We start from the raw sequence: 17,328 nt of genomic DNA on the forward strand, positions 1-17,328 counted from the left end.
CACACCAGCGTTAACCCAGAAAGTGGTCTCCACCAAGGGTCAACGGGGCTGCCCCCTCCAGCAATTTTTCTTGAGCAAATTGAGCTGCACATCCAGGAAAGGGGGGCATCGCTGAGTTACATAGAATTGGAGCCCAGTTAGTGGCCCTGATGAAAACAAGTCAGTTTCATCAGATACTAGAAATGACCCAGCAGGGGACACAGGCCTTGGAGCACAGGTACTGCCTGGGGCTGTTCCGACAGGAGGGTGGCTGGGCTGAGGCCTGAGGCCATGCCCCTCGCTGACAGCCTTGCCCTGGAGCCCCGAGGGTAGACACAGGGCACGGCCTCGTCCCAGGAGGGGCAGTGCCTGAGACGGGGCAGTGCCTGAGAAGAGGCCCTGGCACTGCCCTGTCGAGGGTGCCCTCTGATGCCTCGCTGGCACCTTGGAGGGGTTCATGTGTCACCCACAGTGGGTCTGAGGCCCTAAGAGACCTTCTGGATTCTGACATTTTGTGTTTCTGTTAAGAGCAACTCGATGCTTGCCCATCAGGGAAGCCTTTGAATTCTGCAAGGCCCCTTGCAAAACTTCCTGGCTTGGGTGTAGCTTCTCTTAGGAAAGGGGCTTACAGGGACTATACCACTGAAGAAATCGGGCTCAGGAAGTAAGTTTAAGTTTGGTATACTGTAGCAAAAATCACTGTTGTGGATAAGAGGATGAACTTGCTTTTGAGTGCTTTGTAAAATGTACACTGAGCTCACCTCCATCACACCACATTCACCCTGTGCAGCTTGACACTGACACTGAGCTGTCCCAGCTCCCACCACGGTCTCAACTCTGCTGTTTTTGCTCACAGGGAGACACCAGTGAGGAACACACGGCCAGGTCAGGCCACATCCACTGGGGGTAGGGACGCCTTGGGGCCCTGGGCTGGAGCCGAGGTCTGTTGTTGTTTGATGGTCTGTCGTGGGCCCAGTCCTGGCTTGGTGTGGGTAAGGGACAGAGACAAGAGACCGGAACTGGAATTGTGGCCCTGAGCACCTGGATCCCTGGGCTGCTGCAGAACCTGAGGCAGCTGGGCCCTGGGCCAGGGGAAGTACAGGGAGTGGGGCCGGTGGCACTGTCCACCCAGCTGGGTGCACCCATGGAGGCACAGCGGGTCTGCTGGCCACAGCCTGTCCAGCAGACGCCCGGACACTGACTGAGGCCCTGAGCCCCAGTTACCTTCTCGCCTGTGACGGAAGCAAGGGGCCAATAGGGGCATTGCCTGTGTGGCCAGCAGCACCTCAAAGCCCTGCTCCAAGGCCATCTCCAAGCTGTGTCTTCCCACAAGTTAAAACATTTTAAACCACGGCCTTGCAGGTTCTTCCAGCTGGAACATTCTCCTGTCCAGGCACCAACCCGGAGTTAGACTCCCCAGGAGCACACTCAGACACCCTGTGTGGATCCCCTCAGCCAGGCCTGGGCTCCTGCTGTTTCTATAGCCCACCCAGGCCCTGCCCACCCAGGGCCTCCCTCCGCATGTGGCCTCCACCCACTTCTGCTTCCTTGCCTCCCCAAGACACTGAAGGTGCCTCTCCAGGGCCTGTGGGCTCACACACAGGACAGATGCGCTCACAAAGGACAGGTGGCTCTCACTGAGTCTTGACGCCTCTGCGGAGGGACTGTGACCACGGATGCCTCCATAAGCCTGGCCCAGGGCCCGGGGCTGGACAGGGAGGGTCATCGAACAGAGGTCAGCCCAGTTCACTCCTTATGTGAGCTGTATGTGTGGGAGGCAGTGCTCTGTGCCAGGACGTCACCATGGAAACTGTCAGGGATGCTTGCCCTGGCTGTGGGATGCCAGGCAGTGGGGCTGATCAGGCAGTGCCTCCTACACACGAGTGTGGGCTGTCACGTCCCCACTGTGACCCTGCTTGTGTGTCCACTGTGGGCAGCTCACGCTTCTGTGGCTACACTCACACCATGAGTACACATTGCTTTTCATAACTTTCCTTAATGCTCCAGAAAAGGGACTAAAGAGCTCTGTGAGTCTGGGGCACAGCCAGCCTCACACTTACTGCCTGGCAATACAAAAAGTTGCTGATAGGCGGATTCCCGTCATAGGCCGGGTGTGGTGGCTCTCGCCTGTAATCCCAGCTGAGGTGGGCAGACATGAGGTCAAGAGATTGAGACCATCCTGGCCAACATGGTGAAACCCCGTCTCTACTAAAAATATAAAAAATTAGCTGGGTGTGGTGGCATGCGCCTGTAGTCCCAGCTACTTGGGAGGCTGAGGCAGGAGGATTGCTTGGACCTGGGAAGTGGAGGTTGCAGTGAGCCGAGATTGTGCCACTGCACTCCAGCCTGGGTGACACAGTGACACTTTGTCTAAAAAAAAAAAAAAAAAAAAGGCTGGGTGCAGTGGCTCAACCTGTAATCCCAGCACTTTGGGAGGCCGAGGAGGGCAGATCACGAGGTCAGGAGATCGAGACCAGCCTGGCTAACACGGTGAAACCCCGTCTCTACTAAAAAAAATATAAATATATATATATATACACACAAAAAATTAGCTGGGCATAGTGGCAGGTGCCTGTAGTCCCAGCTACTACAGGAGGCTGAGGCAGGAGAATGGTGTGAAGCCGGGAGGCAGAGCTTGAAGTGAGCTGAGATCACGCCACTGCACTCCAGCCTGGGCAACAGAGTGAGACTCCGTCTCAAAAAAAAAAAAGTTGCTGATGGGCAAGATTCCTGTCATTGAGACATTTTTATCAGGGGCCCCTGGGGCAGGCTACGGGGCTTCATAGACTTAGAGCAAACAGCAGATGTCAAGGCCCTGGGGCCTGGCAGGGCAAGGGGAGCCCAGGGCATCTCCAGGGAGGGTGGCCAGGAAGCGGGGTGAGGCCAGACAGAAGGAGAGACAAGTGAGAGGAGATTCTCTCCTAAGAGGCCAGGGGACCACTTCTCCCCAGGTTGTCAGACTTCCTCATTTTAGTGTTAATAAGATGTCCCTGCAGGGTGCCTGCCTGCTCTGCAGAGGCCAGGTGGCTGTGCTTTGTGAATCTGGGGTCTCTCCTCCGCCCGTTGGGATGTATTTAGAAGTCCCCCCACGCCTGCGCACTCCATCGTGCCCCTGAAGCACCACACCCTTCCCGAGGCCTCCTGAGTTTCTTCATGGTTTCCCAACGCCGGGCCAGCCCAGATCACGACGGGTGGGGCCTGGTAAAGCTCAGGTCATGCGATGGGGCGGCCAGCGGCCAGCCCACTTGGACAGACCCCTGTCTGGGGTGGGGCTAGGGCAGTCATCTGGGGCCATATCATTCCTGAGCCTGCACGGCATGGGGGGAGGCGAAGCGCCTGGAGAATCGCCCTCCCGCATCTGGGTGCAGCAGCCACATCGGGGTGCTCCAGGGTGATGTTGCTGTCAGCACTGGTGAGTGCCAGGCCTGGGTGCCAATGATGATGGCTCCAGGTACAGATGCTGTTGGCCCTCATCCTCTTTAACTTCCCGGATTAAATGGAGGGAGGCAGGCCTCATCCCAGTTCCTACAGCACATCCCCTGGCAGGTGGGTGCGTGGACACAGCCTTCCTGGCCAGAGCAGCACCCTTGTGGGCTGGCTGCCATAAGGCACAAGAGAACACAGACGGGGAGAGGCAGGGAGGCTCAGGCCTCCCTGGCCGCAGCTTGGGGTGAAGGACTAAGCAGTCCTCTGCATTACTGAACCTCCTGAGGACCTTGCACTGTTTTTTTTTTTTTTGAGGCGGAGTCTCGCTCTGCCGCCCAGGCTGGAGTGCTGTGGCCGGATCTCGGCTCACTGCAAGCTCCGCCTCCCGGGTTCACGCCATTCTCCTGCCTCAGCCTCCTGAGTAGCTGGGACTACAGGCGCCCGCAACCGCGCCCGGCTAATTTTTTTGTATTTTTAGTAGAGACGGGGTTTCACCATGGTCTCGATCTCCTGACCTTGTGATCCGCCCGCCTCGGCCTCCCAAAGTGCTGGGATTACAGGCGTGAGCCACCGCGCCCGGCCTTGCACTGTTAATACACGCTTGATGGGACGATTCACACATGTTAAGGGCATAAATGTTCACTTGGAGCTAAGAGGATTCTCACATGTGTGCCCAGCTGTGTGACCACCTCCAACTAGGTAATGGACATCCCCACATTGACAGGCCTCTGCGTGCCTGCCTCACAGAGGCATCTGCAGTGACCACACAAGTCATCAGAGCCTGGACTCAGACATGGCTTCACCTCCACACACCCAGGCCCCCAGACACAGTGAGCAGGGCAGGCTGGTCCCTCAGTCCTCAGCCTCCAGGAAGCCCCGGTCCGACCCTCCCTCTCCATCTTCCCTACAGGTCATCCTGGTCTGACCCCCTGCTCCGCCTCTCACCCCTGCTGACTGCTGAGCATAGGGCACTTACCCCTGCTGCACCCGAACTGCCTTCGGTGGTCACCACAGGCTCCAGAGGGCTGGTGCTCGTGATCTGGAAGGGACACAGAGGCCGAGTGAGAGGAGATTCCAGGGCCACGCAGCCCCTGTGCAGCGGGGAACAGTTCCTGAAGCCCCCAGCACCTCCGCGCATTGAGAGCAGGCTCAGAAGCAGGAATTCCCAGGCCTAGGATTTGCTGTGCCTTTGGGGAAGCTGCTTCCTCCCTGGGCCTGGCCTGAGCTGGATGCCTCTCCTAGGAGCATCTGCCAGTGTGCTGGGTGGCTGGTGGGTGACGCCTCCCTTTGGCCCACCCTGATCAGGGGCTCTAATTCACACCAAGTCACCCAGTGAGTAAGGAGGGTCCCTTTGCGTTCTCTCTCATCCTCCAGGGCTCTTTGTGGACAGTCTCTGCAGCCCCCAGTTTCTCAGCAGAGTGAGGCTCTGGGCTCAGCCTCTGGACAGAAAGGGCTTGGCCAGCTTTAAGGACAGCCAGGCTCAGCGTCTCACATTCCCAGGTCACCTCCACTCAAGGCAGTCCCAGGACTCTTCCTTTCTGGATGATGCAAAGTTCTTACAAAGTGAATGTTAGTTCTTACAAAGTTCTTACAAAGTGAAAAACCTAGTGGACTTGATACAAATATGAAGTGGATATGGGGGAGGTGGGCTGCGCCAGGCAGACCCATGGAGGTGGTACAGAGGGCAGAGCCAGCCTGGAGTTGGGATTCGGGCCTGCAGGGTCTGGGTCAGGCGGCGAGAGTTGGGGCACCCTCACTCTGAGTCATGCCTGGTACTCCCGTGAAGGCTGGAGCAGAGGGCCTGGCATAGGGCTCAGGGCGCCGTCTCTCCTGGGTGCCTCCCCGGATGTGTCCTTGCTATAGTTCCAATCCCTATGCCTTGTCCAGGGCCAGTGGCTCCAGGGCCTTCCTTGTAGTGGGCAGACATCAGCCTCCTCACCCAATCCTCTCTCCCTGACTCCAGGGAAGCCCTGTGGGGAGAAATGGCCGAGGCTTGGTCCTGGGGCTGCAGCCCTGACTCCCTGGCCAGGCTTCTCGGCAAGGACCCTGTAGCCCTGCCTCTTTCCCAGCCTAAGTCTCCACATGAAATCCCCCTGGGCCCTTGGGGCAGCACCACATGAGGATGGGGAGTGAGATGCTCCTACTGCTTCCCCCAAGGGGCTCTGAGCCACCATCTCCCAGGGCACGGGGCACTGGGGGGAAAATACAAGCACAGAAAGGTGTCTGCAGTCATGGACCGTCCTGGGCCAGAGTGGTATGTGGGCAGTGCACCACAGCCCTGTGACGCCAGTTCCACCACCCATGGCCTGGGGATGTCACCGAGCTCCTCTGAGACTCAGTTTCCACGGGGATGATGTAACATTCCTTGGTGCATAGGATGCTGTGCAGAAGGCACCAGACAACCAAATAGGTCACGCAGGAGTGCTTCCTCCACGGCCACATCCTGCTTTCCCGCCCACCTGGGCGCTGACCACGGGCCTGGGGCCCAGCAGGCTGCAGCGGGCACTTAGTGGAGGGTGGGTAGGGGTGAAATTAAGTTCAATCTAAAGCTGCCATGGAAAGGCGGCTGACTCTTCAAACCATGCTCAAACACGGTAAACACGGAGCTGTAACCAACCCAGCTGTTTCTGTGCTTCACTTTCCCTTTTCTGTCCATAAATCCTCTCCGACCACACAGCAGCAGACGAGGCTCTCTGGACCTATTCCGGTCTCAAGGGTTGTAGGGGGCAGGTGCTGTCCCATCCACGAATAGTTGTTTGCCCAATTAAATTGTTAAATTTAATTTGTCTGAAGTTTTTCTTTTAACGCAAGGGAGCGCCCGCTGTCCTGGTTCCTGGTACAGCAGGAGGAAAGCCTAGAGGTCGAGCTGCCCACCCAGACGCCAGTGCCTTCTGCTCTCCACAGGCAGCCTGTCCCCTGGAGGTCCCTCTGCACCCTGGGCCACTGACTCACAGGCACGTCTGGAGAGAGGCTAGGGTCCTCATCCTGGCTGAAAGCGCCACTGAAAGCCTTGAAGGTCTCACTGTTCTGCTTGTGCTTCTCGATGGTGGCCTGGATGATCTGGACACAGCAACACAACAGGGAGGACCATCAAGGGGTGTGGGAGGACACTACTCGCAGGAGGGACGCGCCTGCCTCTGTTCCGAGGACGGGCCCTGGCGTTCCCGGAACAATGCCCAGGCCACTGGCCATCTCCTTTCCCCGCTACCAATGATGTGGTCTCCCCTTCGAGCTGTCCAGATTGAGGAGATCCACCCTGAGCGGGGAACCTGGCCTGTGGCTCCACCAGGACTGTTCATGTTTATTTGGGGGCCCTCAAACAAATGAATGGGTTGAAAGGGCTGTGGCATCTGAAGGTGCTTATGAAGGCACAGTGTGGTCACTGCATCCCTGCAGGGTGCGGCACAGGGCCCGCAGTCCCGGAGGCCAGAGCCCCCACCCTCTGCCCCAACATGAATGGCCTTACTGCTCAATCACTTGGTCGTTTGGTTACTTTACAAGTTTAGAAGCTTCACCTGAATCCATTCTTTCTTCTCTTCCTCTGTCCTATAAAACCAAAACAGTCTTGTATTAATCCAGTCGTGGATACTGACTCTAAATGACCAGCCCTCTCTCAGCCCTGCAGCACACCCGAGCCACGCACTGGCCTGTCAACGCAGCTCAAGGATGGGAAGATTCGCCCCAAGGGCCTCAAAACAACTGTGGCCTGGTGGGGCAGGCGAGCCACGTGGTGCCCTCTGCAGCGGCTGTAATTCAATGCCTAGGTGAGCCACGTGGCGCCCCCTGCAGCGGCTGTAATTCAATGCCTCTTTGGACCATGATAGGTCATTACGAAGATCCCACTGCTGATTGGCTGTGGGAGAACAGAACTCCCATATATGGCTAGTCAGAGCACAGCCTGACACCACCTTAAAGGGTGGTGTGACAACAGCCACCAAAATTTCAAACAGATGCACTACCCTGTGACCAGCAATTCTATGTCAGCAATCTATCTGATGGCTACAACTACACATATGCAGAAACACCTAAAAACAAGGACACTGCTTGCAGCACCATTTGTGATGGCCAGGTTCAGGATGAGCCCAGGTCCTCATCAGTGGGAACTAGCTAATGATCATTAATGGAAAATTACGTTGCTTTAGGAATGGTGTGCAGATATGGGATGATTCTTGACAAATTAAGTGAAAAAGTAAATGCAGGACAGTATAAACAGCCATCTGTGATTTAAAACGTAGATACATGTGCATGTGCATAGAAAATCCTCGAAGGGGCCAGGCGCAGTGGCTAACACCTGTAATCCCAGCACTTTGGGAGCCCGAGTCGGGGGAGGTGGATCACCTGAGGTCAAGAGTTCGAGACCAGCCTGGCCAACGTGGTGAAACCCCGTTGGGGTTTCACTCAAACAAGAAATTAGCCAGGTATGGTGACGGGCACCTGTAATCCCAGCTACCCAGGAGGCTGAGGCAGGAGAATCACTTGAACCTGGGAGGCAGAGGTTGCCATGAGCTGAGATTGCACCACTGCACTCCAGCCTGGGCAACAAGAGCGAAACTCTGTCTCAAAAAATAAAAAGAAAAGGAAAGAAAATTCTAGAAGAACACTCAAGAGAGGACTAAGAATGTGCTGGGCCTGCTGAACAGGAGGGGGGCAGAGGCTTAATCTTCATCAACTTCCCTTGGTACTGAAAGGGCCCCCGATAGTCCCATAGATAGTTTTTCCGATAAACATACAAATTGATCCTTCTGGTCTTCAAGCTTGAAAGTTAACATTTGTTTGATATCTGAGTTCCTTCCTCAGTAACCTTAAGGCCTCTCAAAAAAACCATCAAGGGACTGAAACTCACCAGGTCATCAAATCCAGACAATGAGAGGCCCAGACCCTTTATCCATCATGATTGCTTCCTTGCCCCCCAGTTCCTGTTTTCTTACACATTGTTACGTTTCTTCCCTGCTGTATATGCCCCTAGTTTTAGTTGGTCAGGGAGAGGATTTGAGACTGAGTTCCCATCTCCTTGGCCGATTAAAGCTGCTTCCTCGGCAATAATCATCTCAGTGATTGGCTTTCTGTGCAGCAAGCAGCAGGACCTAGACGGAACCCCGGTGTTTGGGTAACAGTACTGTTAAATTTTAAGCCATACATAAATAAAAATACATTGCAAGGTTATCCAATTTAGAAAAAGAAGACATGAGGTCAAAGACATTGATTAGAAACAGCCCGTTCCATACCGCGTCTGCAGCTCCAGGGACCGTTTTCTTCCCGTTATGATGAATGTATGTGCTGTGTTTGGCTTGACGATATCCTGCACCTGAAGGGGCAAGAACAAAGAACAAAGCAAACCCCAGCTGGTCATTTTAGCGGGTCCTTAACTCCAGCATCATGTTTTCTGACTTATAAGTCTTTCCCCGAGGAGGTAGCAGAGGTGAGCCTGCAGCCCCACAGTTCTCAGGGAGAGGGGCGCAGAGGCTCAGGTCACCGTGGCTGCTGCATGAGCTGGTCCATCGGGAACAGCGGGCCTCCCACCCTGCTCAGACACAGCTGGGACCGCTCATCTTCTGTACTTGGAACTCTGCTGACCAAATCCATCCCCCGACACCCAGCCTGTCAGGTTTCCTCCCCATGTCGCCCCCATCCATCCTTCTCGAAGCCAAGCCATTCCTCACAGGCGCCACTGGGCACTGCCCCCCTACAGCAGCCACATCCCCTTAGGATGGAAAGGGACCTGATGAGAAGAGCGAGGATGGCCTTAGCCTCCCTGCGTGACTGAGCCTCTGAGCAGGTGCGCCCTGAGATGAGAGATGTAAATAGGACAATGTGTGCCCAGAGCTAATGAAAACGGGGTCACTTCTTCACAGAACCACAGCCTCAAATTCCATCCTCTTCCATCAGGATGAGACCACAGAGACCACGGCTGGGCACGGCAGCTCACACCTATTCCGTGTCTCATGGCAGTGGTAGTTGAGAGGGCTTTGAATGAATGGGTGCTCCAAAAACATTTGCTAAATCAAAATATGTAGTCATTTGCTTAATGCCACCAAAAATCCCTTCTTACCTTGAAATTCTCTGAATTCAGGTTAAGAAATAAAAGACTAACTAGAGAAAATACCTTTTTTTAAGGTTGTTTTATTATTTTTTGTAAGTTATTTTTGAGACAGGGTCTTGCCCTGTCAGCCAAGCTGGAGTGCAGTGAGTGGCACAGTCATGCAGCCTTGACCTCCTGGGCTCAAGCAGTCCTCCCACCTCAGCCTCCCAAGTAGCTGGAAATAGAGATGTGTACCACCATGCCTGGCTAATTTTTTATTTTTTCATAGAGACACGGTTTTACTACATTGCCAAGGCTGGTCCTGAACTGGGTTCAAGTGATCCTCCTGCCTCTCAGCCTCCCAAAGTGCTAGGATTGTAGGCGTGAGCCACCAAAACCACATGCCTGGCTTTTTTTTTTTTTTTTTTTTGAGGCAGAGTCTCGCTCTGTCGCCCGGACTGGAGTGCAGTGGCCAGATCTCAGCTCACTGCAAGCTCCGCCTCCCGGGTTTACGCCATTCTCCTGCCTCAGCCTCCCGAGTAGCTGGGACTACAGGCGCCGGCCACCTCGCCCGGCTAGTTTTTGTATTTTTAGTAGAGACGGGGTTTCACCGTGTTAGCCGGGATGGTCTCGATCTCCTGACCTCGTGATCCGCCCGTCTCGGCCTCCCAAAGTGCTGGGATTACAGGCTTGAGCCACCGCGCCCGGCCCCTGGCTTTTTATAGTAGTTAGAAGAAACCACTTTTCTAGTGTTTCTCTATAAAAAATCAGTCATGGCTGGGCACGGTGGCTGACGCCTGTAATCCCAGCACTTTGGTAGGCTGAGGCGGGTGGATCACGAGGTCAGGAGTTTGAGAACAGCCTGACCAACATGGTGAAACCCCGTCTCTACTAAAAATACAAAAATTAGCTGGGCATGGTGGCATGCACCTATAATCACAACTACTCGGGAGGGTGAGTCAGGAGAATCCCTTGAACCCAGGAGGTGGAGGTTGCAGTGAGCCGAGATCACGCCATTGTACTCCAGGTTAAGAACTACCATTAAAAATAATGACTAACTAGGCTGGGCGTGGTGGCTCATGCCTGTAATCCCAGCACTTTGGGAGGTTGAGGTGGGTGGATCACAAGGTCAGGAGTTCGAGACCAGCCTGGCAAACATGGCGAAATCCCATCTCTACTAAAAATACAAAAATTAGCTGGGCGTGGTGGCGTGCACCTGTAATTGTAGCTACTCGGGAGGGTGAGGCAGGAGAATCCCTTGAACCCAGGAGGTAGAGGTTGCAGTGAGCCAAGATCACGCCATTGCACTCCAGCCTAGGCGACAGAGCGAGACTCCATCTCAAAAAAAAAAGTCATTCTGGACCACGCTACAGATCTGCCTGGAACCCTCCCCCCAGCTCCAGTGCAGGAGGACAGGAAAGAGCTCGGGACCCAAGAACCAGGCAAGGGAAGCCGGCCCTCGCCCCAGCCAGGATTTCTCCCTGCAACCCTGGGCTTCATGTTTTTGTTTGCAACCCTGGGCTTCATGTTTTTGTTTGCAAATAGGGCCCCAAGTCCCAATCTTAGAGGTGACAGGGTTCGGTCCAGGTCCTGGTGCCATCCCTACTGCCCCCTGCATCCTCCAAGGCTCTGCAGAAAGGGGAGTTGGCAGCAACGTGGCAGGTGGGCCAAGCAGAGAGGGATGGAATCCTGTCCTTCCAGCCTGAGGCACCAGGACTGAGATGATGCCTTGGTCACAGATAAGGTCTGTGGCTGGGAAAAGCAGGCAGGGGTGCCAGGCTGCACAGAGGTGAGTGCCTCAGCAGCCAGAGCCAGCTGTCCCCAGCCTTGCTCAGTGCCCCTTCCAGGGGGACAGGTTTGAGATGGAGGAGCTTACCCACCTGGAGGCCTGAGATGTCCATCTTCTCCCGGACACTGAACTTCTGGCCCATGAGCCGCAGCTTGGGCACGCAGTAAAGGATCATGCTGTTGAACTGCAAGAGGGATGGGCACAGGTGAGGAATGGGAGCTGCCCGCAGGCCACCCCCAGGGGCCCCAGTGAGCTTCATGGGATCTTTTCATTTTTTTTAATGCTATAAAGTGAAAAATATTTTTAAAAGATATGTGCAGTAATTTTAACTACGGTTACATCTTTGAGTGAGGAGACTCTAGTCACTAGCTTTATTTTTGTTCATTTCTATTTTTAAATTTTTAAACCATGAACATGAGCTAATTGTATAATCAAAAAAACAAAACTTTTCTTTTTTTTTTTTGAGACGGAGTCTTGCTCTTGTTGCCCAGGCTGAAGTGCAATGGCACAATCTTGGCTCGCTGTAACCTCCGCCTCCCGTGTTTAAGAGCTTTTCCTGCCTCAGCCTCTCGAGTAGCTGGAATTACAGGCAGGTGCTACCACGCCCAGCTAATTTTTGTATTTTTAGTAGAGATGGGGTTTCGCCATGTTGGCCAGGCTGGTCTCGAACTCCTGACCTCAGGTGATCTGCCCACCTCAGCCTCCCAAAGTGCTGGGATTACAGGCGTGAGCCACCATCTCCAGCCAAACCAAAACTTTTGAATGAGCTACTGATACATTCACCAAAACGGATGAATCTCTCGAACCCACATGGGGAGCTAAAGGAGCCAGACTCATCTCATGGCATTGATGTGACATTAAGGAAAGGCAAAATTCTAGCAACAAAGAAGAGATCCATGGTTGACAGGGCAGGGGAGCACTTGCCCACAAAGGGGTGGGACAAGGGAATTTCAGTGGGAGGGGGGCAGTGATCAAACTGTTCTGTAACTTGGCCAGGCGCAGTGGCTCACACCTGTAATCCCAGCACTTTGGGTGGGTGGATCACCTGAGGTCAGGAGTTCGAGACCAGCCTGGCCAACATGGTGAACCCTGTGTCTACTAAAAATACAAAAATTAGCCGGGTGTGGTGGCGCATGCCTGTAATCCCAGCTACTTGGGAGGCTGAGGCAGGACAACTGCTTAAACCCGGGAAGAGGAGGTTACAGTGAGCCGAGATTGAGCCACTGCACTCCAGCCTGGGAGACAGAGCAAGACCGTGTCTTAAAAAAAAAAACAAAAAACAAAAAGCTGTTCTGTAACTTGATTGCAGTCACAACTGTATTAGTCAGAACTCAGAATTGTAAAGCAAAAATGAGTTCTAGTTAACATAATTTTTAAAAACTTTAAAAAAACTTTCAAAGAAATAATTGTTTATTCAAGGAGAATTAGAAGCTAGAGGAAAATAAAAGAGGAAAGAAGAACCATATCTGTTTCTCCTGTGCCAGGGCACCCGGGGTGGGTCTCAAATTACACTTCCATCCTGCCTTCCCCTCCCTCCCGGCCAGGGTTGGGCTTAGGAATCGTTGAAAACATGATTTGCTGCTACAGTTCTCTGTGCTCTCCTGGTTGCTACAAGCTGGAGTCTGCTCAATTCCGGGGAGGAAAGAGGTATTGACTGTGAGGGATTAAAAAATGAGATATTTGCAGCAAATGGGGAGAAGCCGCTGGCAAAAGTCTGGTGTCTGGATGTGGAGAAGCGAGGCTCCCTGTGGCTAGGGGAGGGATGCTGAGGGTCTTAGAGGGAGCCAGAGTCCCAGTAGGAGAGGCCACAGAAGAGCCATGTCCTTGGGCAGCCAGAGCCCTGCTGGCACTGCCCTGGGCTTGAGGCAAATGGCAAGGGAGGCTCTGCGGCTGGGCTGGCAGGAGCCAGGCTCACCAGGAAGAGGTGGCGGTCCTGGGCAGTGCCGTTCTTGGCTGACAGCTTCTGGATTTGGCCCTCCTTGATCAGCTCATTGGCCGGGTTGACAATGTCCTCTTCCCCACCCAGCTGCTCGTACACCTCCAAGAGCTTGTGCATTTTCTCCTGCAAAAGACATGGGGCTCAGGCACCAAAGGTCTGTGAGAGTGGCTGGTGACCTAGAGATACGTGGAGCCCTTCCCTGCAACTGTGGCCCAGAATCCAGAGAGGGCAATGAGCTACTGATGGGTGGGAGGGAAATCACAGTGATGTTTGAGTTGAGTATTGAAGGATGACTAGGAGTTCGCCATGCAGAACATAATAACGATGATAAACAGCAACAGAGCTAACCATTGCTATGAGCCAGATGCTGTTCTACATATGATACACGTTTTAACTCACCTAGTGAGGTGAGTGCCATTGTTATCTTCGTTTTACAGACAAGGAAACTGAGGCACAGAGAGGTCAGTTGAGTGTCTGAGACCCAGACTCGGACAATCTATATGTCACCTTCCCCTGGCCACGGTGACTGGGGGGGGTGGTCACGTGGGTAACCAGCACCCAGAAGTGCGATGGGACAAGGGCAAAGCTCACAGCCCAGCTTTGAGCCGGATGCCAGTGCAGCGGAAGGCAGAGCTGAGCCTGCAGCAACCTCGACAACAGTCACGTGTCCGAGTCTGGACCTGCCGGGCCTCAGAAGCCCCGTCCTTGGACCTGAGTGATCTCAGCCTGTACACCCTGGAGGCAGGTGGGTTTGGCTGACCCTTCTGTCTCTGGCACCAATGCAGGTAGGTGCAAGTGGGCACAGGGTGTGGGGGGCACTAGAGGAGCCAGCAGCAGAGAGCTTAGAGGAGCAGACCAGGGTAGGGGTGAGGGTCTTTTGAGAACTGGGGGAATGGGCAGGTACCTGGTATATACACAGGGGAGCTGGCTGTGCACCTGCCCACTACTGGGGGCTGGGTGTACAGCTGGTATATACCAGGGGCTGGGTGTGAACCTGGTATGTACTGGGGGGCTGCGTGCGCAGCTGGTGTCTAATAGTGGAGAGCTGTATGCACCTGGCATGTACTGGGAGGGCTGGGCAAGCACCTGGTGTGCAGTAGGAGGGCTGGGTGTGCACCTGTCATGTCCTGGGGGGCTGGGTGAGCACAGAGCCAGCCCATGAAGGGACTAATGCAGCTTTAGTGAGTGAATGAATGACAGTAACACTGAGCACTGACACTTCCTGCACCAGGTCCTGTTCTGAGCATTCTATGTACAGTGCTCCCCCCAACACCCGGTGGCTTACAGGTATGCGCCACCACGCCTAATTTTTGTATTTTTAGTAGAGATGGGTTTCACCATGTTGGCCAGGCTGGTCTCGAACTCCTGACCTCAAGTGATTTGCCCGCCTTGGCCTCCCAAAGTGCTGGGAGTACAGCCGTGAGCCACCCTGCCTGGCCTTGCTGAGGCTTTTGAACACAAAAGTTGCCATGGGCTCAGGCCATTTAGGGCTGAGTTCCATGGTACCACGTGGCCGACACTGTCTGGGGCAGGCCGGAGACCGCTTTGTGGGGTAGGACTTGGGGCTGACCCTGGATATGTTGCAGCTCTCACTGTCTTTAGCGTTTTAGGGGTCATGAAACAGCCATTCTCTGAGAGGTGTGTGAGTTTTGGGAGAAAAGACCTGAATTTGGATAATTAAATAAAACTGCCTAGGGAAAGTACCTGGAACATAATGGATACTTAGAAAACAAAGGAAATTCCTTTTTTTTTTTTTCTGGTTTTTGTTTATTCTTTTTTTTTCTTTCTTTCTTTCTTTTTTTTTTTTTTTTGAGATGGAGTCTCGTGCTGTTGCCCAGGCTGGAGTGCAGTGTCACCATCTCAGCTCACAGCAAGCTCCGCCTCCCGGGTTCACGCCATTCTCCTGCCTCAGGCTCCCGAGTAGCTGGGACTATATAGGCACCCACCACCTCGCCCGGCTAATTTTTTGTATTTTTAGTAGAGACGGGGTTTCATCGTGTTAGCCAGGATGGTCTCGATCTCCTGACCTCGTGATCCGCCCGCCTTGGCCTCCCAAAGTGCTGGGATTACAGGCGTGAGCCACCGTGCCCGGACATAGAGTGATTCTTTTAATCTCCACAGACGCCCAATGAGACAGGCTGTCAGGGCTCCCATTTTACAGATGGAGAAACTAAGGCATAGAGCATTAAATCACTCACCACAGACACAGATCTATCATAGCAAGGGGTGGGGCTGTCCGGCTGCCCCCCGGGGATGGGGGCAGGGGGTGTAAAGGAGTCACTCGTGGAGCCCCTCGAAGGATGGGGGTGAAGGGCTGGCCCACAAGGGCCTCCCGGCCCTCACTCTTGCTCACCACCTGCTGGTCCCCGCCGGAGCCCCACACTCACCACTTTCCGAATGGCGGCATTGGAGTGGTTGGCGGCTGTGGAGATGAGCTCCAAGGACCCTGCAGGAGGAAGACTGTGCTCAGCCTGGGGCCACGGTGGCTCCATTTTTGCTTGCCTGAGGGGCTCCAGGGCAGCTGCCTCCAGAGAGAGGATCTGTCTCTGCTGTCGGCCTTTCCCATGGTGCCTGGGCTACTCTAGAGGACTGGCCCAGAGGAAGGGGGTGACCCTGCCTCTGACCCTGCAGACACATCCCTTCTGCTGGGGCCAATACCGGGCAGGGGGCTCCCACAATCCTGCCCGGGCTGCCTGCCAGCCACACCAGGCAGTGACTAGACCAGGAGCAGCCCCCACCAGCCCCATGAGACCCATTCCTGGGGCCTAAGCTCTGAACGGGGCCACCATTTAGTAGCACCTTCCCTAGACCAATGTCCACCCGCATACTTCAAGCAGGGGAGATTTTTCTCTGCCCTCAAAGACACTAAGTCCCTTCCTGGGCTGTTAAGGATCTCACTTTTTCTCTCTCTCTCCTTCCTCTGTCTCTGTATGTCTCTCTCTCCTCCCCTCTGTTTCTCCCTCCCTCTCCCTTTCTTTTCCCGATGTCTCCCTATCTCTCTCTCTGTCTCCATCTCTCTCCCTCCCCTGTCTCTGTCTCTTTCCCTCTGGTCTCTCTGTTTCTCTCTCCCCTACCCCCACGACCCTCTCTCCCCCTCTCTCCCCACCCCCAGAGTTCTTGGCAGGTGCCCCTGTGCCCTCCTTGGAGCCCTTGGCCCCAGCTTACTCTCCGCGTCCTTCCGGTCTGGGGCATCCTGCGGGAGCCTCTTCAGATAGTCCTTGAGCAGCAGCTCATACCGGGGGACCCTCTGTACGGGCTCCAGCATGTGGTGCTGCAGCGTCAGGTTTCCACACACCTCCTGCTTCTGTGGGGACAGAGGGAGCATGGGGCACCCCAAAGACACGTGTGTGGACGCCGGCCCCGCCATGGCTTCTGGCCACCACAGCCCCAGGAGGCTGCCTGGAACTGGCTGCCCAGAACTGACTGCCCTTCAAGACACGGCTGGCACAGACCACACTTTACAACAGGGGAAACTGAGGCTCGGAGAGACTGACCAATGGAGCAAGGACTGGAACCCCAGGCAGCCTGGCCCTTGGCCCAGAGCTGGCTCTCTTATATGCATCCTCGGTGGAGAAAATAAATGCCTGGACAGGACTGTCTCCTCTCAAGAGTGGGTTCTCCCCACTCCCCACCCACCCATGGGCCTATGCAGGACTCCCTTGACCCCTCTGCTGAGAAATCAGGCAGAGCTTCGCCTAACTCTCCCCACTGGGAATCGGGCCAGGGCCTGTCCTCATGCCTACAGGCCGCTGGGGAGTCCTCCTGCAGATCGCGCTCGATGTAAATGCACCCGTGTTCCAGTCAGGTGCTGAGACCCTTGTGCCCCACCCGTGCCCAGCACTGCTCACCGGCTCCCCGTGCCTCCCTCCCACCCTGCAGCACCTCCTCGCTGCCATGTCTCCATCTGGCATCCGAACCCCAGACACGTGTGCTGAATGCTGCCACCCTGTCACCTCTGTGCTCCCTACTTGGGTCCTCCTGCCCGGGCCACTTTGCCTCTGCCTCCCCCAACGATGCCCACTGGGCAGCCTATGAGGGCCTGCTGCCTCTGTCATCCTGTCCACCAGCTTCCCCACCCACCTGCCAGCAACTCGAGGGCCTCAACCACCCTCACCGGGCTCAGGGCCCAGAACAGAATGGCTTCCAGCTCAGATGAGCTCAAAAATACCTGGGATA

The 17,328-nt window shown here is 54.9% G+C and overlaps 1 protein-coding gene across 12 annotated transcripts in view; it reads right to left on the reverse strand.

Annotated features, from left to right (window-relative positions):
• The window catches only part of FGD3 (FYVE, RhoGEF and PH domain containing 3), an 86,121-nt gene that overhangs the window by 10,298 nt on the left and 58,495 nt on the right, over nt 1–17,328 (reverse strand). For 10 of the 12 annotated variants that reach the window (XM_033236741.1, XM_033236743.1, XM_033236738.1 and 7 more), the window contains 8 exons: nt 16,318–16,456; nt 15,540–15,598; nt 13,129–13,275; nt 11,305–11,397; nt 8,631–8,710; nt 6,921–6,951; nt 6,358–6,465; nt 4,382–4,444 (listed from right to left, as the gene is read on the reverse strand). In XM_033236741.1, the coding sequence (XP_033092632.1) occupies nt 4,382–4,444; nt 6,358–6,465; nt 6,921–6,951; nt 8,631–8,710; nt 11,305–11,397; nt 13,129–13,275; nt 15,540–15,598; nt 16,318–16,456 (720 nt within the window). The remainder of the gene's footprint in view (nt 1–4,381; nt 4,445–6,357; nt 6,466–6,920; nt 6,952–8,630; nt 8,711–11,304; nt 11,398–13,128; nt 13,276–15,539; nt 15,599–16,317; nt 16,457–17,328) is intronic. The other 2 variants (XM_033236747.1, XM_033236745.1) reach the window with 1 other exon arrangement.

This window comes from Trachypithecus francoisi, unplaced genomic scaffold, assembly GCF_009764315.1.
Source record: "Trachypithecus francoisi isolate TF-2019V2 unplaced genomic scaffold, Tfra_2.0 Lachesis_group16, whole genome shotgun sequence".
NCBI classification, from domain to species: Eukaryota; Metazoa; Chordata; class Mammalia; order Primates; family Cercopithecidae; genus Trachypithecus; species Trachypithecus francoisi.